The sequence below is a fragment of the Lissotriton helveticus genome, chromosome 2_1 (assembly GCF_964261635.1).
Source record: "Lissotriton helveticus chromosome 2_1, aLisHel1.1, whole genome shotgun sequence".
Taxonomy (NCBI): Eukaryota; Metazoa; Chordata; class Amphibia; order Caudata; family Salamandridae; genus Lissotriton; species Lissotriton helveticus.
In genome coordinates, this window is record NC_136059.1 from 806,222,087 (window position 1) to 806,247,767 (window position 25,681).

The 25,681-nt window shown below is 44.8% G+C and overlaps 1 protein-coding gene across 1 annotated transcript; it reads right to left on the minus strand.

The window, feature by feature from the left end:
* Nucleotides 1-2,694: 2,694 nt before the first annotated feature.
* On the minus strand, nucleotides 2,695-7,450 carry LOC144818275 (uncharacterized). The gene has a single exon (XM_078675545.1). The coding sequence runs from the start codon at nucleotides 7,316-7,318 to the stop codon at nucleotides 4,142-4,144; it is 3,177 nt and encodes a 1,058-aa protein (XP_078531671.1). The 5' UTR covers nucleotides 7,319-7,450; the 3' UTR covers nucleotides 2,695-4,141.
* Between the last annotated feature and the right edge of the window lie 18,231 nt (nucleotides 7,451-25,681).

Genomic DNA, 25,681 nt, shown 5'->3' on the forward strand with positions numbered 1-25,681 from the left:
AAGCAACCTCAAGAAGGAGCTGGTTTGATGTATAAGCCACGCGCTAGTGTCAAAAGGAAACGGCGTGTTTCCAGACGCAGGGGTCCCCCAGCCCCCTATAAAAAAAGGAGGACCTCTTCAAAACGTCCTCAGAAAAGAAGAGCTCCAAGACGGAAGAGAGCTGCGAAGAAACGAACCGGCTCTAAAGTAAATATTTTTTAAAGACTTGTAAACACAGCCATGGCCTTCGTACATTGTGGATCTGGAGAGTGCGCCAAATCAGAGTTAGACTTGTTTAGTCTAAAACCTACGCAGACAAGCATCGAAAACAGCTTCTTCATGGAGGTGTCACCTTTAGCAGCATTGACACCTCTGGCACCTATAGAGTTTTATGTGTCAGGGGCCACGGATATGTATTTGGATCTCAACAACACTCTGCTGCATCTTATGTGTAAAATCGTAAAAGCGGATGGGTCCGACATTGCCGACGACGCTAAAGTGGCACCGATCGCTTACCCTCTAGCTACCATGTTTAATCAAGTGGACATCACCCTGGGCGACCGACTCATCACCCAGAACGATAACATGTACGCCTACAGAGCCTACATAGAAAGCATTCTAAATTACAGTAGCGAAGCCCTTGACACACAACTTTCAGCGGGTCTCTTTCACAGGGATACACACGGTCAGTTTGAAATCACAGCTCTGGATGGTGATAATAAGGGCTTTATAAAAAGAGCGGGGCATGCTGCAGCCAGCCGTACCTTTGACCTCCTGGGGCGCATACATTCGGACCTCTTCTTCCAAGATAAACTGCTCATCAACGGAATTGATCTTAAGATCAAGCTCAATCGCAACAAGGACTCATTCTGCCTCATCAACGGGGATGCTGAACAGTACAAGCTGAACATACTGTCTGCGAGTCTGTTTGTAAAGAGAGTGAAAGTGTCCCCGAGCGTCAGGTTAGCGCACGCCGAAGCTTTGCAAATATCCAACGCCAAGTACGCTGTGGAAAGAGTAGCTCTGAAGGTATTCAGCATCCCTGCAGGTACCCGCTTAACACAACAGCAGAATTTATTTCTGGGACAGCTACCAAAACTCATCATCATAGGGTTTGTGGACAATACAGCTTTTAGTGGCACCTATGGCTCAAACCCCTTCAATTTTAAACACTACAACATCAACTACGCAGCGCTGGTCCACGAGGGCAATGTGATTCCTGCAAAACCCTACACCCCCAGTTTTGAAGCAAGGCATTACATCAGGGAATATCAAGGACTGGTTTCGATAACAGGAAAGCATCAAAGGGACTGCGGTGTAGCCGTGTCAAGAGAAGGCTATGGCCGTGGATACACGCTGTTCGCATTCGACCTGACACCGGACATGGAAGATGGCGATCACTACAACCTGGTCAAAAATGGGAATCTAAAAGCTGAAATACGATTCGCAGCTCCACTACAGACTAATGTGAACATGGTCGTATTCTCTGTATTCGACAGCATCATTCAGATCAACCACGCAAGGCAGATTTTGTTTGACTATCTTTAAAAACATTGGTGAAATGGATACGGTGCAGATACGTGACTTCTTAAGCAGACATAAATACGCTAGGAAATACTTTTTGGGTGTTTTCCCTAGCGATGGGTTACCAGGCGAAATAGGGGCAGAAAGGCCCTGCACCCTAGTCTTTAACACAGACCCGCATGACCAGGCTGGGACACATTGGGCGGCCATGTTTATAGATGTTGATAAGGTTATAGTGTTTGACAGTACCGCAGAGTTCCCTGAGCACAGACTCTATACAACTCCTATATTCAAGTTTGTGAAAAAAGCTGCAGCTGTGGTGGAGTATAACAAACTAAGGGTGCAGGATTCCATGGCCATCACATGCGGGGAACATTGTATTTATTTTATCAGTAAAATGTCACAGGGTCTTTCGTTTAGAAATTTCTTAAATCTATATCCGGGGGATCTTGTTAACAATGACCGTATAGTTGCGAAATATGTAAAAGAAAACACCTGGGTGTCGGTCAGACCTGTGAAAACAGAATATGTACCTTGTCAAAACTGTAAGGGTTTATAACAGTTGTATGTCTAAAGTTGAACGTTTAAAATAAAAGACATTATATTTTTTTTTAAAAACATGCATTCAGACTCGTTATTTCAATATACATGCAACATGAAATGATTTTTTGAAAGACGACTGAGACGGTTTGTAAAGTTATAACAAGGTGTTTATTACAAATATTTAGTTGACAAAACTTTACTGCAGAAACCTAGGAATAAAAAATCACACACAATTAATCAAAAATCCAAGCGATGGGTGGCTGGGTCAATGTCTTTTTTTTTTTTCGAGATGGCGTCGGCTGGGTAGGGGTAGACCAAGTAGGAGATAGTCTAGGGCCTTCAGAACCTGTAGGCGATGGCAGTAGGGGACTCTTCAAATTGTCTAGCAGGCGCCGGTGTTCATTATTACCAACAAGCGTGGAGGGTATATTGAGTTCAGCAGCGGCCCTCAGAAACTGCTCCCAGCCTCTCGGTGCATTTTGAGGCGTTAGGATTTTGGGGTGGGTCAGACCTTTGACTAGATCGTACATATGCGACCCTGCAACAGGTTGGCCCTTGTAGAGAAACTCACCGCGTTCATTCCAAGAGGCTAGGTCTTTAGAAGCGGCTAGTTTACTCATCAGCATCTGCGCAGCACCTCTGTGCCTTTGACCTATATTTTTTAGGAGGTCTCCAGCAAAGGTATCTGAAGCTGTCGCCCCATCGGGAGGCGGTTGTAGGGGCTGAGGGTCGGGGGCCTGAGCAGCTGGTTGTTCAGAGTCTGGGGTATATAGAGTCAACTTGTTCTTCTCAGTATTCCACTGGGTGTAGTAATTTAAGAATTTTTTTAGAGTGCTGTTGTAAAGGTTAGCCTTGTCGTAGGGGTTTAGATCAGTCCTGCTCAAAATGTCCTTAATTTCAGTATCCAGGCGTAGAGTCTCATTTCTACGAATATCCCAGGCATTGTCCGTGGTGGACCCCAGCTGCTCCATTTGCTGCCTAGGAACCAGATACATTTTTGTGGCATGATCCATCACTGACCCGAGAGGAGGCTTGTAATTACAGGTATAGCTATGCCCAGCAAGTTACCTATAAAACCTCCAGACTGTTTCACCAGTTTCTTCTTTGTTATGAGTGAGCCCCTTTTATTACTGAGCTTCTTGATGAGCCCCTTCTTCTTCTTCAGAACCTGTAACTGACGCTTTGATATAGGGACGTTGCCTTTTAGGGTGTTTAGGGCTATTTCTGAAATGGCGGCCACTAAATCGTCAGAAGCGGTGCCCAGGATGGCCTTTCGGTGTTGGGGGCTGGCTGTAACAAGCATTTTCAGGAGAGCTAAATTGCGGCGTAGGTGTGTAGACATGGTCACCACTGAGCGTTATAAGGGCTGGCCTGTAAATGGTTCTAAAAGACTTCACCGCTGCTTTTTATAGGGCCTGGTCTTGGGCTTTGGTGTGTAAACTACAGGTAGCTCTGGGGGAAAAATATCGGCCCTTAGTCTATAGTCTTCTAGAGTTTCGTTTTTTAAGTCTACCAACAGGTACCCGTGGGGTTTTGATGTAGCGTCGTTAAAGGCCTCCATGAAGAAGTGTGTGTTTCCGGGGTACATCTGTTTAGCTATGACAGCTATTTGTTGTTTGTCCCGAGGGTTTTTAAATAAAACAAGGTATGAAGCGTTGAGAGCTATAGACCTACTGTTCTTGCCTTTGTAAAACAAGTTCTGCACAATGTAGCAGATGCTTAGATTGCGATGATGTGAATATTGAGTAAAAGCTCTCTCTAACTCTGGATGATCACCACCTTCACGCATCAGATCATCAACAATTATCATATTTACAAGGGTTGGTGGTAGTAGTTCATCATCGTTGAGGTTATTCGGTATACCCTCTATAAATTTGATATGTGGGAACCGACTGCCCAAGTCTGTATAAAGAGGCTGCCAGCATGAATAAAGCCACACAATGTTGTTAGGGGTTTGTGATAAAGCAGAGTTGGCATTTTCTAAGAGCTTTTTTATAAAGTAGCTTTTACCACAGTTTGAGGGTCCTGCTAGCACGCAGGAGAATGGATGCTGTAACCTGGTGTCCATGCTGTGGCGGCTGTCTCTCTAATGGGCCTAATAACCATAAGGCAGTGTTTTATAGTCGGTGGTCAGGACCCTTTTATCAAAAACAACTCGCAATGTTTTATGTAGAGGCTCGGTTGTGATTTCCCACTTCTTTTTGGATCTGACTATGCAGGGTTGGTTCACGACTATGGTTTTAGCATTCTCAGAATCGTCTGCTGTAACGTATTCGTGCACCAGATTCTTCAAGCTATCAAAATTGATTTTTAGGGTGTTGCTGACATTTAATGTTATCCCTTTGACCTTCATACACACCTTGTTCTTGTTGGTACGGTAGCTGTATGTTTTAGGCCCTGAGGAAGTATATTCTTTTATATACTCGTCCTTATCTAGCTCACTGGTTAGGTTACCCAGATAATCTCCTAGAGGAGGGTCTTCATCCCCCGGCTTGCTCAGAAAAATCACAGAATCTGTATCGTGATACAAGCAGCGATCCTGGAGCTTATCCATAACCCCGTAAAGCTCTAGACGAGCGTGGGCTGTCGTGAAGCAGGCTATGAAAATGTTTATGTTGTTACTCGATGTGGGGTACTCTTGGGCATATTTCCAACACAAAGCCGCGGTATCGTCATCGATAAACTCGCAGCTGGACACCTCGTAGCATGGGGCAAACAGGTACTTGAACAGTTCATCAGGATCTGATATTAAGGTAGTATTTGAAAGGTTTGTGCGCTGTGCAAATTTTCCCCATAAGGAGTTGAGACAGAGTTTGGCTAACTGTCGGCGTGCAGGATTGACCTCTATCAGATGGGATCGTAAACGGATACCCTCGTGAGCGTAGTAGTCATCGATGTATTTCTGTTTTGCATCCTGACTAGTACACCAGTCAGGATACCCTGAGGCCTCCTGCTTGTCTCTGAGAAACAAATTAATGTAGGGGGCAAAGAGTTGTGTTGTAGTGTTCTTAAAGTGCCACACTTCGTGTACTCTACCTAGCCTGTACCCTTTCTCTAAGGCAGCTTGTACCTCGATGCTACACCAGGTCCCTGTGAGCATCCTTTGTTCCTCGGTGTGTGTGCAGCCGTCAACCTCTTTAAGCATCGCACAGGTTCGGCAGAGGGGGAACATTAGCTTGCCATCGACTCTGCATGGTAACACCGGGAAGTAAAGCTGCTTAGGAGGATATATTTCACATTTGATAAGCCCAAAGTATTCGTCTAGGGGCTTAAAATCTCTATAGATGATGGTGGGATGACCCACCGGGTACAACTTCATCTTGTTCACAAAAGGGTACAGACTGGTGAAATCATAGTAGTGTATTTTCTCACCCTCACCAACGGCCTTGTACAGTTGTATGGCATTTGTACGCCCCCCAAATAAGGCATCTCGGGGCTCCAAAGGTGTGGGTAAATCATGAGTCTTAAGAAAAGAGCAGAGGTCTGTGTCGGTTTTTAACATGTCTAACCACTCGTGCTCCCAAAGAACTCTCATAGCAAAGCCACTGTTTTCAACATACTGGGCCTTTGTCAGAGTACGTCTGTATAAGTGTTCAAATTTGGCACCCAGCATTTTGTTATATTCGTGGGGCTTGTAACACTTGGGGCAGCCGTGGTAAAAACAGCCGTTGAATTCAAAGGCTGTCGGCACACCCTTAATTACAGAGTACCCGTCCAGGTAATAGGGGCCCAGGCGGAATTCACCAGCCTGTAATGCATGTTGAATCTGGATGTCTTCCTTCTCAGAGACGTACATGAGCCACTGGATAGAGGGGGTTGAATAACGTTTCTGTTTACCGTTATAGAGGTCTGGCGGTACTAGAGCGATAGTTTCTGGCCTCAAAAACATGTGTTTGTAGATGGACATACACATGGATGCCAGAGTGACGTTTTGAAATGGGTCTATGTATTCGACCGCATGCTGTATTTCAGGGGTTTTGGATGTCGAGGCCTTGACTTTCTTAGTCAATGTCTTAGGTTTCAAGGCCTTGACTTCTTTAGTCATAGACACCACAACATCTCTGAAGAGGTTACAAGCTTGCCGGAGGATCATTACATCAGCCTGACAATAAGCTTTCAACTCTGTTTGAAAGTGAAACTCCTTTTCACGGTTTTCAGAGTACCACTCTAGAAAGCTCACTTTCTCATCAGGCATCATGTATTCAACCCCGTAGCTGTCAGGAGGCGGCATGGGTCCCACATAATTCTGGTTAGCCCAGGTGTTGAAAAAGTGTGGAAAATACCCTTTACACCCTGGGAACCCAAAGGCCTTTGGCAGCTTGCTCAATTTCATGGGTAGGAAATTCAGGGTGTCTATGAAGCGTATTTTTAAAGGACATACCGTCATCAGCATCAGTTTAGACCCCTGGGTTATGAGTTCCACCTGTATCTTTTCACGAATCATGTCTCGTAGAATAAAGAAGGAGTCATAGGCTTTCGAGTTGTGGGCTAGCATGGTATATCCTTGGAATTTGGCTTGAATGAAAGTGCTCAGGAAATCACCAACGCACGTTCGTCCCTCAAACTCCCAACTGTCGTCGGAAGTTAGATGGTGCGCGTAAATGTAGTTAGGCTGGTGTACCCCCGTCTCTTGTGTGCACTCTATATCAAACACTATATAGTCTTCGGTCTTGGTCTGAGATGGACCTTTAACCATATAACACTGATGGTTGGTACCGGCTTTGTAAGATACATGGCAACGGGGACATATCATACCTTTGCACTTGTGATTCACTGCCACATACCGCCCACACTCGCTACAGTCCTTTTTAGGGACGCAGCTGTAAGATTGCTCGTGTATGCTCAAACAGTTTTGCGAGCGACAAAACAACCTACAGATGCCGCACCTCACCTTTAGGGTAGCGTCTTCTATGCAGCCGTCCCTCTGACACATCTTACAACACATTTCACACTGGTGGTATGTTTTATTGTTGTATATATGATCGCAGTGGGCGCACACATATTTGGCCCCCAGAAAACCTTTAAGGTTCAAGATACCGTAAAAATGATTTTCCATGTGGAGGACATATACGGTCTTGTTTCTCACAGGTTCCCCGGTTGTAAAGTACTTCCAGGAACCGCTGTGATAGAGAACTTTCACCGTCACGGCAAAATAGTTCTCAAAAAGACCTATATCACCAAAGCCGACCATTCGGTCAGGAGGTATTTCAAGAACCTCATGGGCTTCAGCAGCTCTAGACATGATGACAGCGTCAGGGGTCTTGCGAGTCATCAACAGACCCACGATGCTGGCCGCCAGACATGTATTGGCAGTGGCGTTGCTAAAGTTGAGCAGCCACCTCTGTTTCTTGCCAATTATTTTACTGTATAGTACGCTCTTTAAGGGTCTGGAAACACCCCCCTCACGCCCCCGTACAATGAGGGCTATGACTCTAAACGTGCCATAGGCGACTAGTTCAGCCTTACTCTGTAAAAGCCTTGAGAGGTTTTCTAAAAATTGCACAGCATCAAAAACATCTCGGGTCTTCCGCCTGGTGAACAACGGTGTGTCAAAACCCTGCCCCTGGAAGCGGAGTTGGAAAAAGTCATTAGGCCCCACATCGTGTAACAACCTTACTATGAGCTCCTGCACAGCCTGATGTATAGCCAGAACACCGTGAGTGGTTGATGTTATTTGATGTAGGTTAACAAATCTAAACTCCTCATAGTGTTCTACGGCCCTAAACCTCTCTACATAGCGAGTGTAACTCCTAACACTCTCTAAAAACAAGGGCTCTGGGCCCTCATCAGTAGGAGTGTGATTTGTGGAGGTGTTCTCTGATGTGTCACTTTGGGAGGTCAGGGTGGTCCCTGTCTCAGGAGTCCTTGTAAACCTGCGGGTAGCGCATATTCTAGCCTTCTTGAGCTTATTTATTAAAAGCCGGCGTTGCTTTGTACTATTAAGCCACTTTTGTTTTTTTTTACGGGCCCAGGTTTTTCTAGATACCAAGCCCCAGCCTATCTGAACAGGTAGGTCGCTGTCGTTGGATGTCTTGTTCATGGAGGCCCCCGCTACAGTTCCACCCCTGGGTCCTTCTGAATGTTGCGTTGTTTGGAGTTTTGCCATCCCCCCTACCCCCTTTAAATGGCCGACCCTAGGTATGTTAGACCCTGCCCCTATGTATTGTCGGCGGTGAAGTGCTGGCTTATATGCTTCAGGCGTTGATCTTGAAGCTGTGGTACCGTGGTTGAAAGGGTCTAGGGAAACAGGGGTGTCTTGTTTGAAGGGTTCTATGGAAACATTGGGGTCTTGTTTGAAGGTTTGTGGGGTACCAACTGGGCGTTGCTTGAGCAGTTTTAAAAAGCGTCCAGACTTTGTCACTAACCTCTGGACCGTACGGCTATATTTTGAGGGTCTCTTATGAGCACCAGTGGTTGTGGGGGTCTTTAGGGGTTGGTACTTACATAGTCATGAATGTGTACCTTGTATGTCGGCCACAGCCGCCTGACACATCTGTATGATGTCTTTTTTACAAACCCCAACCCTGGCCACGACCAGATGTTGGGCCTCCCTCTTGTTGATGAGATTGGAATACCCCATATCCATTCTTATGAGTGCACGGTTCGCCTGCCGTTTTAATTTTCGAACCGCCATCTGTATCTCTCTTACGTGTGTCTTCAATACATCTTCTGTGTTTACAGACCCATCTTGTTCCTGCTTAGGGGGGCACACCTTGCGAGGTCTTATAAATGGCGGCAACCCCCCAGGCCCATCTATACTGCAACCCTCAAAGGCGGGGTTGGACACGGGTCTGTACACGGGCATGTCCCATGGGATGGACACGGACCTGTACACGCGGCTGGCAGAGGTGCTGGCCTCGGGTTTGGACACGGTACTGTACACAGGATTGGCAGAGGTGCTGGCCACGGGGCTGGACACGGGACTGTACACAGGGTTGGCAGAGGTGCTGGCCACGGGACTGGACACGGGACTGTACACGGGCTTGGCAGCTGGGCTGGACACAGGACTGTACACGGGGTTGGCAGAGGGGCTGGACACGGGGGTGTACATGTGGATGGCCGTGGGGCTGGTAGGGTCGTATGCTCCTGGCGGGGTACTCGGGGACAAAGGGTATGAGGATTGTGAGGAGGTGTCGTTGTAATCCTGGGGCCTAGTTGAAATGTCGGTGGTAGGGTGTGGTGCCTGGTTACCTGTGTTCTGTAAACCCTCTGTGCTCAAAGACCCCTGGTACACCGCTTCTGGGGTTCTACCTATGTTGTCTACCAACCCCCTCAATGCCTCAAGAGAGTTGCTAATCGTGGTAGAAGGACCTTCTAGGGGTTGCGCAGTATCACCTGTTGAGACCCTAGGCTGTGCCTGAACACTTACAACCGGTTTTGGGGGCTGTTCAGGGGCGTGCACCTCTACATGTACAGTTATTCTATTTGGCACTGTCTGGGGTTTCAGGACGCTTGGTGGATCCGCCGTTGCCTTAGGGCTGCTGAGGGACTCTGCTAACTGTAGCTTAGGGACCCCCGGTTTCAGCTTCAGATGTTTCCTTGAGAGGCGCGATGTTTTAGGGGGTTGTGGTGGCGACGCCTCTTCTACACCCACAGGTGCAGCTAACACCTCCTTGGGGCTCAAGGTTGTATAGGTCTCATTCAAGGGCTTAGCATCCTTTTTTATAGATAAATCTAAGGGGCTAGCTTGGGGCTCAGGGGTGCTAGGGCTTTTCTTCTCAGGACTTAAGAGCTTTGCCTGACCCTCTTGGAGCACCTCCGGTGTCTTCTTCTTCATGTTTAACTGTTCTGTTTGGGGATCTGTGAATACCTTACAGGCCTTCACACGTTTTAAAGGGTTGGGGAGGTTCTCTGAGTCCCTATGTTTCTTCTTAAGGGAGGCCTGGTTTGTAGGCAGGCCGCCAGTGTTGACCCCACCCCTGTGCAGAATAGATTGCTGTAGCTGGTTGTTCAGCGTGTTGCTTGGTGTGTAGTAGGTAGAGAGTTTTTCCTGGCGTACACGCCTACTCACGCCTTTCGCGCCGCTTCCGTTGTTCTGGACGGATGTTGTTATGTCCATTAAGGGCGCCACCGACCTCTCTTCAGCCGCATGTTTCTGAGCCGCTTCTAAAATATAAACAGAAAATATATATATATTAGAGAAAGCATAAAAAAAAACAACACATACAAGCACCAGCGGACTACGTCCTACACAACCACCTTTTTTGATATAGGCTTTGCTACAAGCAGCTGTAGCCTTCTGCTTGAGAGTCTGTAACACCTCTAGTACTTCTCACGCCCTTTTGTAAAAAAAAACACACCTGAAAGAGGTCTTTTTGCAGCTCCTTTCTTTGACCGTGGTCCCACTTTAGAAGTTGAAGCTTTCCTCTTCAAAGGGATTTCTTTTGAAACTTGCGCCGCCTCTTGGACCTTGACGACGTCCTGGCATAACGTAGGGACATCTGTAAAGAAAAAATAATACCCAACATTAGACATCTTTTCTGATGATTACCTCTATACATCCTCAGGGTCAGGACTCTGGCCTACCCCACCAACTACCCAGCGTCTTAGACAGTTTAAATAACAGCTGTCTTTTTATTTACCTGTAGGAACTGAAGTGTTTTGCACAGTGTTCAGAGCGTCTTGAGCCTCGATGTACTCCATAAAATCGTCAAAAGCTTGTTGTAGGTCAGGGTCATAAGCTGTAAAAGCATACACACATGAGAGCCCATTAGAAAAAAGAGAACTTCTGAGAGACTGGTGTACAAAACTACGTAGAACTACATAGCTTTAAATATATATATATACCTGGCTGCGGGGCTGACAAGTGCCCAGCGTTGCTATTTATTACAGCTGGGGCCAGCGCAGGGGGCACATTGGTGACGGTTGCATTTGCAAGGTCTTGCACCTGTATTAAACATAAAAAAAAAAAAAAAAAGCAGCGGTTTTAGTAAACGCCTTTCTTAAACAAAAGTATCACAACTTCAAACAATTCTTGTATACATTTAAAACCTGATAAGCGGGGTGCACCAACACACATTTTTAAAAAAGCTTTGCATGTGCTGCGCTAAAACATATGTTAAAAAACAACCTGCGCCATATCCTTTGCTTATGGGGTAAACCACTTTAGGTACACCTGGCCCTTCTGACATTTAACCACTACCCTATATACCGGTTACTCTTTTGTAACATGTACATGCCACTTTTCTCTTGTAACACATTGTTTAATAACTCTCACATTTTGAGTGCTTTAAATAGTTGCGCCATTGCCACAATTGACTACATAATGCTTATTCTTGTGCTTGAGTGTCTGCCTTATATCACAGTATTATAGCTCTAACTGTACTTTGTTTTCTCTTGTAACCTGCACACTTGTCACTTTATTTATTACTCATGTAACTTAACGTTTGCTTTTGTAACCGGCACACATGTCACTCCCCTTATGTTTTGCAACTGTGTCTTATGTAAAGCGCTCTGACACCTTCGGGTAAAGTCTGCGCTAACAAGCAGTATTTTTTCTGTTTGTATCTTTTATGTAACACCTGTAATCCTGAGTCCCTATGTTTTGCAAACCGGTTCTTGTGTAAAGCGCTCTGACAACTTGGGATAAAGTCTGCGCTACATTTTTTTCTACTTGTATCTTTTTTTTTTTATGTAACTCATGCAATTCTTAGTGCTAATGTCTTACAGATGGGTCATATATAAAGCGCACTGCCAGCCTTCGTGTACAGTTCGCACTAGCTAATAAAACAAAAAAAAAAAAAAAAAAAAAAACACCTCGGAGCTGCAGTGCAGGGTCCGCCCCCCTCCAGTGATATCACCAACTCATCACTGGTGACATCAGTGGAGGGGCGGACCCTGCCCTGCAGCCTCGAGGTTTTATTCTGTATGTATCTTTTATGTAGCGCATGTAATCCTTAGTCCTTATGTTTTTGCCGCAGGTTCATCTTAAAGCGCTTTGACACATTCGGGGTAAAGTCCAGCGCTAGCTAATTCTCAATAAAAAACCACACCGGGGCTGCAGGGTTAGGGCCGCCCCTTCAGTGATGTCACCAACTCATCACTGTTGGGGGCGGTCCTTACACAGCAGCCCCGGAGAAGCTCACGCCGCCATGCTGCCTGCTGCTGGATCCACGTGGAGCCCGGGGCTGGTATATACCCCTCACAGCCCCCAAGGACACCGGAGCCCTACACCCCTCACCCTCGAGCAGCGCCAGCAGCAAGCGGGCTCGTGGGGGATTATTTTTTAAAAAGAACGGCCGCGGAGGCCCAGAGACACCGCGACCCCCACCCCCAGAGCAGCGCCCGAGGCAAGCGGGCTCTGGGGGCCTTTTATTTACACCAGGAACGGCCGCGGAGGCCCAGAGACACCGCGACCCCCACCCCCAGAGCAGCGCCAGCAGCAAGCGGGCTCGTGGGGGATTATTTTTTAAAAAGAACGGCCGCGGAGGCCCAGAGACACCGCGACCCCCACCCCCAGAGCAGCGCCCGAGGCAAGCGGGCTCTGGGGGCCTTTTATTTACACCAGGAACGGCCGCGGAGGCCCAGAGACACCGCGACCCCCACCCCCAGAGCAGCGCCAGCAGCAAGCGGGCTCGTGGGGGATTATTTTTTAAAAAGAACGGCCGCGGAGGCCCAGAGACACCGCGACCCCCACCCTCAGAGCAGCGCCCGAGGCAAGCGGGCTCTGGGGGCCTTTTATTTACACCAGGAACGGCCGCGGAGGCCCAGAGACACCGCGACCCCCACCCCCAGAGCAGCGTCCGAGGCAAGCGGGCTCTGGGGGCCTTTTATTTACACCAGGAACGGCCGCGGAGGCCCAGAGACACCGCGACCCCCACCCCCAGAGCAGCGCCCGTGGCAAGCGGGCTCTGGGGGCATATTTTTAAAAATAACGCTGCACTAGGGACCCAGAGACCCCCAGGACACCCCAAGGGACTATGGCGCCCCACCAGGAGCCCCCCTGGACAACTGGCCCCAGGGTTTATTTATTTTTTAAATACAAGGCCCTCAGGACCCCCCAAGGAGCAGCAAGGACCCCGGAGCCCTCCATGGACCCCTCCAACTCTCTACAGCGGTTTGGTGAGTGCAACCAGGCATTATTAATTTTTTTAATTATATGCCCTGTATATTATTTAAAGCCCCTATGGTACCGTTACAGTGTGGTTAAATGTTTCTATGAGCTGTAAAATACCCTGTTCCACTCTGCATGTACCCTCCTAAGGCCTACAACATTATGCCCCTTAAATACATAGCCTGCAAACTCTACCCTACGTCACCACCCCATTAACACTAAATACCTACACACATAGCTTTTTAAACTCAACAAAACCTTTATTCATTTTAAATACCTTTACATTACAATTCAGGTCTTTTTAAACTCCATCCTTCAACAAAACCTTTATTCACATTAAACACAGCACATCGCCTTAAAGATTAACAGTTTACAATCCACACTACATAGTACTATTTTTTAAAAGTGCAACTTTTTTCCAAACTACATGTACACCCTAATACACCATTGCGCCATCCATTATTTACCTTCTCTACATGTTGACAGGCGGTGTCAATCTGGGAAAAGTTGCTCCGGTCCATTCTTGCCTTAAGTTCCTTGGGTTGGCTCCAAAACAATCCAGGCCAGTCACTCCCCAAGGTTTTGAAGGGCTTGATGGTGTAGAAATCCACAAAGGTTTTCTGACTGGGTTGTAGATGCAGGAGTCCTCCAGGTACAGCAGAACAATCCACGCCAGTCGCTCCTCAAAGGGGTTTTTTTGAATGGGTGTTTGGCAGTGTTCCATGAGGGGCCTTTTTATACCTGTCCTAGCATGCTAATTAGAAGCCCCCCACACCCCTTTATGACTTGAGGGGTGTTTAGAACAATGTCATGGTGGCCTTTGGATGGGAACCTTTTTTTTATATCCTTGTACAGTATAAACAGTACAACATTGTTTACTTTGACACCTGTTACTCAAACTCAAGGCCTATCCTGGGAAGAGTGGGGTTAGACAATGGGGGCCGGTGTAAAACTCTTCACCCCTACGTGACCCCTTCTCCTGGGAATTAGGGAGCCCGGGAACAGAATCTACCTTGGGACTCATATGTCAAATTTCCTGCCAGCCACGTCAAATTGGAACTAAACTGTCAAAATTGAGACCAGGAGTTTAAGACGTGAGGACCCTTTACAGCTTTGACACCTACATGACACATTCTTCTTACCAGGCCCTGGGCTGGGGAACTCAGGACTGCCCCAGCAGCTGTTCAAACATCAGCTGGCTGCAAACCCCCAGTTTTAAAAATGCACAGACATTTCCAGCCTACAACCATGCAGTTTTTTTCTATGCACTTTTAAACACATACACAATTGCCACATGTTTTTGCTGCCCTAGCTGTTAAATTTAAGGCCATAAGTTTAAGGCCCGGACTGTTTAAGGCCAGATCAAACCCTGGTCTTAAACAGTCCTGGTCTTAAACTGTCAAAATTGAGACCAGGAGTTTAAGACCGTGAGGACCCTTTACAGCTTTGACACCTACATGACACATTCTTCTTCCCAGGCCCTGGGCTGGGGAACTCAGGCCTGCCCCAGCAGCTGTTCAAACAGCAGCAGGCTGCAAACCCCCAGTTTTAAAAGTGCCCAGACATTCCAGCCTGCAACCAGGCAGTTTTTCTATGCACTTTTAAACACATACACAATTACCACATGTTTTTGCTGCCCTAGCTGTTAAATTTAAGGCCAGAAGTTTAAGACCAGACTGTTTAAGGCCAGATCAAACCCTGGTCTTAAACAGTCCTGGTCTTAAACTGTCAAAAATGCGACCAGGAGTTTAAGACCAGACATGTCAAAAGCTGTCAAAATTGCGACCAGCCTTTTGCGACCAGACATGTCACTTTTGCGACCAGGAATTTTTGATGAAAAAATGCGACCAGAAGTTTAAGACCAGACATGTCAAAAGCTGTCAAAATTGCGACCAGCCTTTTGCGACCAGACATGTCACTTTTGCGACCAGGATTTTTTGATGAGTGGTATCCCGGCTTACTACTGACGTTAAAAGGAAAGGGGTGATTAGTCTTGATCAAATGAGGGGCGATCGTCTATTGAAAGAACTAGAGTCTTCTCAGTAAGGCTATCTCGTGTGGTGGACCTACCATCAGCTTCAGCTCGACATCTATGGGCGGGCAAAAAATCACTGGTAGTTCACCCACACCCAACACTACATCTAGCTGTGACACCGTAGTGCAAATCCAATCTGCCCCAAAAGCTAAGCCCACTCCTTCTGCAGCTGCTGGCCCTTCCCATATTATTACTACCATCGTCAGTAACACACGGAAGGAGGGCCCCACCTCTAACATCACTACTGTGAAACCGGTGGCCTCTAGTAGTAGTAATGGTGGCAGGGGACAATCGGTTGTCAGCCGACCTACAAAACACCAGGAACCTGCCCTCCATCTTCCTCCTGACGCCTGTCCATATGTTTTAGTATTGGCAGGCGTTCCATCACTTAGGGATGGACAAAGTGAATCCTGGGTTCAGTTGCACAACAAGTGCATTGACTGGCTGACAAAACACAAGGGGGTAGGCCATGACATCTCAAAAGAAATTTTGTCTGCCCGCCGAGTGAGTTGGGTTGGCCACCAATGTAAAAATTTTGATGGGGATTGTATTGTTGTTAATTTTAGATATCCCGGTACTGCTAAATTTATTCTCAACAATAACAATATTTACCCGGGGCCATCTACTGTTGTTACTCCACTACCCTTGAGCTACTTTTATAGGCCTATACCAAGACCATTCCGCCAAACCCCACCTCCTTTTCCACTTTATAATAGATTCATCGCATTAGCTGAAACAGGCAGCCTGGACTGACCATCAGTCATCTCAACTGACACCGTAGTCAATGATCACACTAACATGCATGCCACTGCAAGGGATTCGTTAATTTGTCCCATTGTAACAGTGCCCAATTCACCCAGTAGGCCCTGCGTGACATCTGACCTCACAACCAGTGCTCAGGGCCACATCTCTCCCATATTGCTGGATGACTTTTCCATTTTGAGTTGGAATGCGAAAATGAAAATTGAGGCCTGGACTGACTGGGTATCCAACTTTGATGTCCTAATGATGCAGGAAACTTGGTGTACGAGCTCTTTGCTCTTTGAAGGATATAGTTGCCATAACCTTATTGTACCTTCTCCGCCTATGGGTCGCCCCAGTGGGGGTTTATCCATCTGGGTTAAAATCAGTGCTGTTGCTAAAACTGAATTACTGCAGACAAACAATAATAATCTTATGGCGTTGAGTTACACTGGTAGGATAAAGGTATGTTTTGTTAATTTTTACAATAACGATTTCATAACTCATCCTAACCCCAATTTCTTAAAATTGTTTGAATTCATTGACGAAGTTGTGGAGGGACAAAAATATGGCAGGTTTGACGGCATTTGTATAGGAGGTGATTTCAATGCGCACATTCACCCCAGAACCCCACCTTGTAAAAGAGGAGATGAATTATTAAACCTGTTAGCTACTCGAGATCTAGTTAATGTAATGGAGAACATAGCCACTGGCACAGATAATGCACCAGTTCCCACCTATATTGGTCGTGGGAGTTCAACCACTATTGACTATGTATTCACCTCTTCTCTTCTCGGGGATCTTTTATCAAAATCAAAGGTTGTTAGAACTACATACAGTGACCATTACCCAATCTTAGTTTGTTTCAAATCCATCAAAAAACATGGGAAGATAAGAGAAATTGGGGCAAAAAACCTAATGGCATCGACAGATAGGCTAAGGGTGACCTGGAAGGGGATAGATAATCAGGGGGTTTTAGCTTGTGTCATCAAAAAATACCCTACATTAGCCCCGGGTTGCCTTTCGACTGATAGCCCTGGGTCTGAAGTTGTGAATTCATTTTGCGAACTTTGTAAGGCCATGAAAAAGGAAATTTCTAAACCTGTCCCATCCCACAATAATATCAACCCAAGGTGGTTTGACACCTCATGCTCCAAAGCCAATCAGGAACTTAGGGCCGCTCTCTCAGCTGAACCGCGTGACCCGGCCCTTGTAAGGACTCTGAGATCTACCTATAAACACACCTTAAGAATTAGATCTGAAGAGTTACTAAAAGATCACTGGTACTCCCTCGTCCGCACAGCAGCTTTAAAAGATGTAGCCGGGTTCTGGAGGGCGGTTAAAGACTTGAGATCATTGAGCTCTAACATCACGCCTATAAACTGTAATATAACAGGGGATGTGTGGGTTGATCATTTTTCAAAGATCTATGATGCCTCTGGCTACGCCCCAGAAACTGTTTTTGCAGTTAGGCCCATGAACATTATGTTGTCGGAGGTGGAGGATGCTATTATTGAAAGTGCTGGGAACAAGGCCCCCGGACCCGATGGCTTATCCATCGACCAAATTAAATCTGAACCTGACTTTTGGGCACCCCTGCTATGCAATGTTTTTAATAACTTATCTCACACCTCTCTCCCGGTAACATGGTCAAACAGCACCATTGTGCCAATTTTTAAAAAAGGTGAGAGACTTGATCCTGGGTGTTACCGCCCCATATCCTTAATTGATAACACGTTAAAGGTTCTAGGCAGGGTCCTTTTCAATAGAATCAGAACCTGGGCGGAAGAAAATACCATCCTACACCCGTGCCAGTTAGGTTTCAGAAGTAAAGTGGGCACGGTGGAGCAATGTTTAAACCTAAATCTGCTTATGGCCAAATACACGATTGCCAAAAAATCCCCTTTATATTTTGGGTTCATGGACTTAAGTTCTGCTTTTGATTTCGTAAACCGTTCCCGCTTATGGTCAGTTCTGTTGAATTATGGTTTATATGAATCTTTAGTTTATTTTTTGGCCCATCTTCATAGCAATTTGAAAGCCCGCGTTCGTATTAACAATGATGGCGAAGTTTCTAATGACATTTTAATCGGCAGGGGGGTCAGACAGGGTTGTGTTCTGGCCCCCCTGCTTTTTATTTTGTATATAAATGAATTAAGTAGTTCTTTGAGCAACCTTACTAACGATGTTCCACAAGTAAATGGCAAACCTATTCCCGCACTTCTCTACGCGGATGATGCGGTCCTTATGGCCCGCACCGCCAAAGCACTGCGTACACTAATTTCTGGCTTTGTCACATATATGGCAGACTTGGGCCTATGTACCAACTTTAAGAAATCATTCATAATGACATGTGGCCCAAAAAGCTATAAAATAACACAGATCTTGTCAGGGGACAACATTTTAAAAAGCACTTGCACTTTTCCCTATCTTGGCTTGTTATTTTCCAATACCGGATCCTGGCAGCCTCATGTCGCCCAGGGAAGGAACAAAATGAGTAAAGCCATAAATTCTCTAATCTCCCTCCGCCAACCCACCCAGGCAGACGTGATTTTATCAATGTTACAAATATATAGAACACAGTGTCTACCCGTAGGAACCTACGGTGCTGAGGTGTGGGGTTATTCGAATTGTAACCAATTACAGATCGAAGAAAATAGATTCTGTCGGAAGGTGTTGGGGGGGGGTTATAACAGCCCCAACATATGTGTGCCACAGGGAATTAAACCTCCACTACATAGAGGATTTCATAAGATCCAGACCTGCCCTTTTCTGGATAAAAATATGGAGGAATCTCGCTGCATCTCTGTCCCGTGACATTGTCTCGGACTGTCTAAAATGTGAGAGAGCCAATCAAATACCATGGCTTAGGGCGGAGGAAAAAAGCCTTTCAAGTGTGGGGCAGGGGCATCTCTTCTCCTCCCCCAATTAATTGACTGTTCGCACAAGAATCTAATAAAAAGGGCCTTGTATGATTCTTACCGTAAAGAGAGGGAAAGGGGTGACTTCACTCATGGAGCCATGCGAAAAGCCGCACGCTCTGCCCCAGGGTTATCTCCGCCTAAAGTTAGGTAGGTGGAATAGGAGCCTGCTATTTCGGTTCAGAGATGGAAGCATCATAAATATACTCTGCTTCCCATTAGGCTTTAACAAACATGTGGAAAATCTAAGCTGTCCCTGTAACCTTGGTGGAAAACAAAGCTTGCTCCATTTTACCTTTTTCTGTGGTTTTTATGCAATGCACACTAAGCACTTTTTAATACCATACTGCAGAAAAAATGCTCTGATGGATTTTAAATTAGCTTTTAAAGACTTATTGAAGCTAAAGACGGACGAAGCAACTTTTAGAGTGAGTTGCTTTCTCAAAGCTGTTGTCCGGTTCCGCGCTTCCCTGTCTATTGATTGAGAAAATTCGCACCATGTACTCTTTGCACACTGTATATCAGTACTAGCGGCTGCCTTTTTTTTTGCACATGACTAAGCTATCCCTTGCTATGAATTTGTATTTTAAGGTTGTTATTTGTCTATATCTTTTTTCATTGTTGTGTTATTAACTTTTTAACTGAATAACTCGCATCGCGCTATTTGCACATTGTACATTTTGCACTAGTGGTCGCTTTTTGCACATGATAAAGCTATTTCATTGCTATGAATTTTCAACTGTGTAGGAGTTAATTGCTTATATTTTATCTTTTATGATCATGCTTTTGTTGTTGCGTCTGACATGTACTTTTATGGATGTTCTACAATCCGAATAAAGATCTTTTGACTTTGACTTGACTTTGAAACCTCTATTAAGAAATGCACTGCAGAGGTCTGTGTATAACCAGAGAGCCACAGAATTAAATTTGGTTGGTGCAGTGGACAATAGTGTCTTGTGTATTTTTAGTGCTAGGAGGTCACAGCCTTTGACAGAAAGCACTGTGACTGTGTAAGTCATTACTTTATTCTTCATTACACACATTACAAGATAGACTGCAACAAACTGCAAATAGTTTTAGGATAAAATGGAGCTTCTAAAATGTATATTTTAGTAATATCAGACCATAACAAATTCAATGTTCTTTTTTTTGCATAACTGTCCCTTCAACACCTCCTCAGGGGTAGGAAGCACTGTGTAAATACAATTATGATTAAAAGCATGCACTACACAGCCCAGTTGTTAGCTCTTCCTACTACCACAAAAAAAACAAATCTTTGCCATCGTAATGCTTGTAGTGATTCGAGCAATTAAAGGCAGAACCGCCTACAAGCACTCTTTACATTTGCAGATAAACCTAGAGCCCACATTTGGATTTCATTCAGGCAAGCAGGCCCTCTGGCACAAAGGATTGTTTTACCTTTCGGCCTGGCCTCTTCGTTTCACAGCACAGGAGACCCCATTAATTTCAGCTAAAGCATTTTAACGATCTGAATGAAGCCTCCCGGACGGTTGTCTTTTTCCAAAAGAAAGAGCACCTGTTTTGTATTCCAGGCAGAGGTGAGGCCTGGGAATGCGTGACTCCCATCCCAGGATTCTACACCCCCCTTCGGGGTCACGCCCCACAGATGGAAGACCTCTGCTTTAGACCAGCTGCGAGGAGTTTATTTAATTCTATTCGGGTTGTGTTTCCAACACTTCTGGATTGACTCCAAAATGACACTACTGTGCTATCTGTTTTTTGGGTTCCTCTTTCATCACTACTGGGTGAACCCCAGATTACCACTACTGCGGAGTCTGAATAATATCACTTGAATTACGCTCATAGACCCACTAAGCGATGTCTGTGTTAATATTTCTGAATTTCACCTTTGTTGCTTCTGGATTTGACTCTCCACTATCGAGTCTATTTAAATATTTCTCGGATTGTGGCACTCTGCGTCTGGGTTACCCATAAACATACTACCAAGCAAACAAAACACCTACCTTAGGTAAGTAGAAACATTTGTCAAACAATTCTCTCTTTGCTCATTGGTTGCTCACCATTACAATGTGCCAATTATCTTACAACCCTCATTATCACCTATTCACTACTCCCAGGTGGAAAACATCCTATCATCCACAGATCGTCTTTTATTTACTGCTGTATGTGATCCATCTACTCCTCGGTGATTTTCTAGATGGACTCCTGATAGTGCTCGGTGGATTGTCTTACATTTGTTTGGTCAAATGTTTTAGTCCTCAAAGTGTTGCTCATTTCTGGTTAGACTATGTTTACTCTCCGATTGTTGTTGTCCAAGTCCAGCTTTTAGGACATTAAACCACTTCCTCTGATGTAAAAAACATTTAGAAATGTTTAGTGGGCCACTGCTTGACACAATCGTATTCCTTCCAAATGAAGTGACAATTCCTTCTCCTAAAGGCACACCCCTAGTAATGTGGGAACTCAGGATCAACTCGTCTCACTCTTGTAAACAATATTGGAAGACCTATCCCCCCTAAGTGGTCACCTTCTTTACATCTTCCTCCACCTTTGACTTCTATCTCTACCCACCTTCTCCTTCATGGAGTCCCATCCCCTATCTAACTTTCATTTCCCAATCTTTCAATCGTTCAGACAGAGCAGTTATACCCTCCTCCATCATCTGATTATCTTGGTCTCTTCCAGCCTCCTCCTCTTCTTTCTATTCTGTTCTATGCCCAATTCCCTGTCTTCTAATCAGTAATTCACTTCCTCATCCATTGCCTCTACCTTCTAATGTTTGTCATACAAACCCCTGTCTATTAAATTTCCTCCCATGCCCCTTGTCCCAATGCCAGTCATAAAAGAGGCAGATATTTCCATCCACATTACGCCTCGCATCACCAACAGGACTACCATCTGCCACCAGGGCCGGACTGGGAACCAAAACCAGCCCTGGCTGTTTGTCAGGGCCAATTTCGGCCGATTTTGTTACAGGGCCCATGCTGCAAAAACGGCCCTGTAACAAACACGCTCCCCAAGGGCCCAAAACCGGCCCCCACCCTGACAGCCATCTGGGGAAAGGCCCGGTGCCCGCTAGGTCCAGTCCGGCCCTGTCTGCCACCCTATTTTATTCCTCAGCCCTTCACTTCTTTCACCTAATCTGTACCTCTCATCAAACAGTACCTATCACCTATTTTCACAAAGCATATCCACTAATTGTCCTCTTACTAATACTTGTCCCATCCCATTCCTCCTCAATCCACAGTAGCACTGTCAAATCTCTAAATTGCCACCTTGATGAACTAAAAGAGCCTCAATCTCCATCTTTCCCTTTGACTGTGATATCATACCAGAACACCTGACCACAGGAGCAATCACCATAACTGTGTTCAGATAACCATTCAAAGATCATCTAATTACTGAAAAATATATAATTTAACATTCTTTATCAGCTATAGGCGCGACCACTCTCACACTCACTGAGACGTCACCAGCTAGAGCAACCTCTAGGGCAACCACCAGAGCAAAAAACTCTCCCACCCTGCTTACTTTGGCAGTGGCCAAACATGCTAGAGAAATTGCAATGCTGAACTACTAAAACATTTAATTGAACTTCTGTGTTCACACTGCCTAACATCATACCAGACAGGCAAATTGACAGATTGGCCAGAGAGGTCTATTGGCTGTGGGCAAGGTGAGTCTTCAGATTTTCGAACAGCCACTCTCACAACTCCCTGAGTTCTGCAGCCCCACTGACAACAGGAATCATGAAGCTCATCAAATTCCCAGTGGAAAAACGAATCCAATTACTTACATAGCTACCTTTCCGGCATCCTAAGCAATAAGAGATCATCACAGAAACTTGTTTGAGACATATTGCCTTACCTATACCACAAATATCATACCAAAGGGCTATCCCTAATTTAGTTCAGGACCTTTCCAATAAATATGTTGAGAACTAGGGGTGGTATTCAATAGCTCACTACCAATTACCAACATCAGAAATTGCATAATATTATTGTGTCTCTTTCTACAAATATGTTACTCCAGATCAACTTTCTCTGCCTGTTCTTGCTCATCTACTGACCACTTAACACAAAACTGCTTTTGCAGACATTCTCCAGAATTCTAATTCAGATGCCACAATTGACCACCTGATATAAGCCTTTGGGGGGAATGAAACATATGGTCCGACAAACCAGAACTGGATCATAATGTGTATCTCATCATCAATCTTGAAGCTCTCGATCTCCACTGACTAGCTACTGGATCCCACCACTTGGATGGCAATACTCTTGATGCCATTATAACTTTAGAACTGATCACAGTTCAGGAAATAACCCCATTTCATGGAGTGATAATCACTTCATCAACTTCAGCTCATCACACAGCTATCACCTCTAGCCTCCTTTATAAATACACTTAAAGGGTCATGGAAGAACCCCAAACGCAACTCCTTCCAATTAGTTTGCTGTTGAAGGGTCTCTGACTTTTCTTACTGCAAACCAGTATTGTTTATGACTTTCGGATACTTTCAACAAAGTTGTTCCCCTCAAAATCTGCAATGCTGGATTAACCCAGATATGTTGTTGCAAAAACAGAATGTAAAACTTTTGTAAAGCAAGTGCAAAAACCACATGATCAGAATGCGAATAACCACTTTCAGTAACCATACAGAATCTATAAAACCATTCTATCAAGAACGGCATAAGAATCACAACTCACAACATCATGCCTGAACAAAGAACACTCCTAAATATTCTCAGAATTCCATGACACAAACTTTAACTCAAACTGTATAGGCTACATACCTTTGCCACTTAAGCTGTATCACACCTCCAAACATATACAGCCTATACTTTGCATGCTCAACATACTTTCCGTAAATGAACATACAGAACTACATCAAGCCTAACGCTATAGCTAGATTACCAGCTGGCCTGCTGCCCCCTGATATACTCAAAAGTATCCTCTTGCCACCCTCTCCTGCCATACCAGCCAGAGTGATATTTACTTTACCTTTTTCAAATGGAGAATATCCCAACAAACTAAAACCATCCTACATTAAGCCAATACTAAAAAAACTAAAACTTGATCGGACTCAGCAAACTTTAGCCCAACATCAAGTAGCCCATTCCCGGGGTAACTCTTTAATAAGGCAGTCTTCAATTGAAGCTGATATCCTTGAACAAAACAGCCTGTTGTGCCCAGACAGGGTCCTGTCTTGGAAGAGGTACTGAAGCTGAGATAACTGTAATCTGCGACAGCCTCATGATTGTTGTACATTCTAACAGCATCACTGCCTTGTTCGTTCTCTACCTATTATCAGCTTTCGCACTATCAATCATCAGCTCCGACTCAGAAGACAAAGTAACATAGAAATTCAAGGTATCATCTGTAACTGATTTGAGACCTTCCTGGCAGACAGTCTTAATTATCACTCTTCGTTAGTGACCTTCATCACAATCCAGTCATTAAATCCCTCAAGACTCAATGATTTCCTCCCTGCTTTTGAATGTGTGCATGTCCCCACTACCAAAGCTCATCAATTCCTAGCTACGACTAGGCGGACATCATAATGACAAGTCCAAGTCCAAGTCCAAATCCAAGTAAGTCTCAGCTAATGCCTACAAACTTTGGAAAGCTGGACGATGTTCCACTTTAATATCTACTGAAGAATATTGTTTGTAAATGATATTGTGGGAAAAATATTGTGATATCAAGAATATTGTGGGACATGAAGATAAGAATTTTATTGTATTTACGTATTAGGAATCATTGATGTATACAATATAGATTTATTTAATATCATTGTTCATAATATCTATTTTATTTTATTAGTTTAACTACATTGATCTGTTTTAGATAACTTGTCTGATTTCGTAAATGGCTGTGGAGTTACAGATACCAACAAGTTCTTCTCCTTGTCTGGATAAAGTATCCACTTTCCCATGTTTGTTTCCCATACTGTAACTGACCTAATAGTCAAACCTAGAAAAGAACTGAGACCACCTGGCACGTCTAGGGTTAATGCATTTCATGTTTTTGAGATACTCTAAGTTCCTGTGGTCGGTCCAGATGTTAATATGATTCTCCTTTCAAATAATGTTTCTAATAGGATAAGTCTTCCTTTACTGCTAACAGGTTTCTGTCATAAATGGTGTTGTTGATTTTGGAAGAAATTAAAGTTCAGGAATATTGTGTCACTGGGTGATTTCATCAAGTTTAGGATATTTCTGTGAAAGAACCACCTCATAGTGAAGGAGGAGGCATCTGTTTACATAATGAAGGGCATGTTACAATCGTGATATCTGAGGATGGGTGCAGTTGTAATTGCTTCCTTAAGGTTTCAGAGGCAATCTCTTGCTCATTGGCCCTGTGAAACCTCGTTTTGGGTGAGCTTTAAAATGGGACACACATTCTTGGAAAAGTGCTGCATAAAAGGCCTATAGAAAGCAGAGAACCTCAAGAACTGCTGACCTTTAACAGTTTGAGGTGGGGACCAATCATGTACCCCCTTCACCTTCTCCAGAGCCATATATATTATGTCTAGTGAGACACAAAACCACAGGAAGGCCACTTTGGGTACTTCAGACAGACACTTTTCCAGCTGTGCAAACAGTGACTGTTCTCTCAGTCTTTTTAGCACTTCTCTTACATGTATGCAATGTTCTTCCTGATTCTGTGAAAAGATCAGGATATCATCAAGATATAATGATGTACACATCCAATAGATCTCTGAAAATAAAGGTCATTTACAAAATGCTGGAAAACTGCAGATCTGTACCAGTTCTCAAAAGGCATCACTAAAATGTCTGTATCTCTTGTTGAACGCTGCCTCCCATTCATCTCCTGGTTGAATCCTCACTAAATTATAGACGTCAAAAAGATTACAATTAAAAAATAATCTTTGCTGGGAGG

Coding starts and splice junctions, on each gene's coding strand:
- LOC144818275 (XM_078675545.1), bottom strand. CDS start 7,318: ATGACTCGCAAGACCCCTGACGCTGTCATCATGTCTAGAGCTGCTGAA.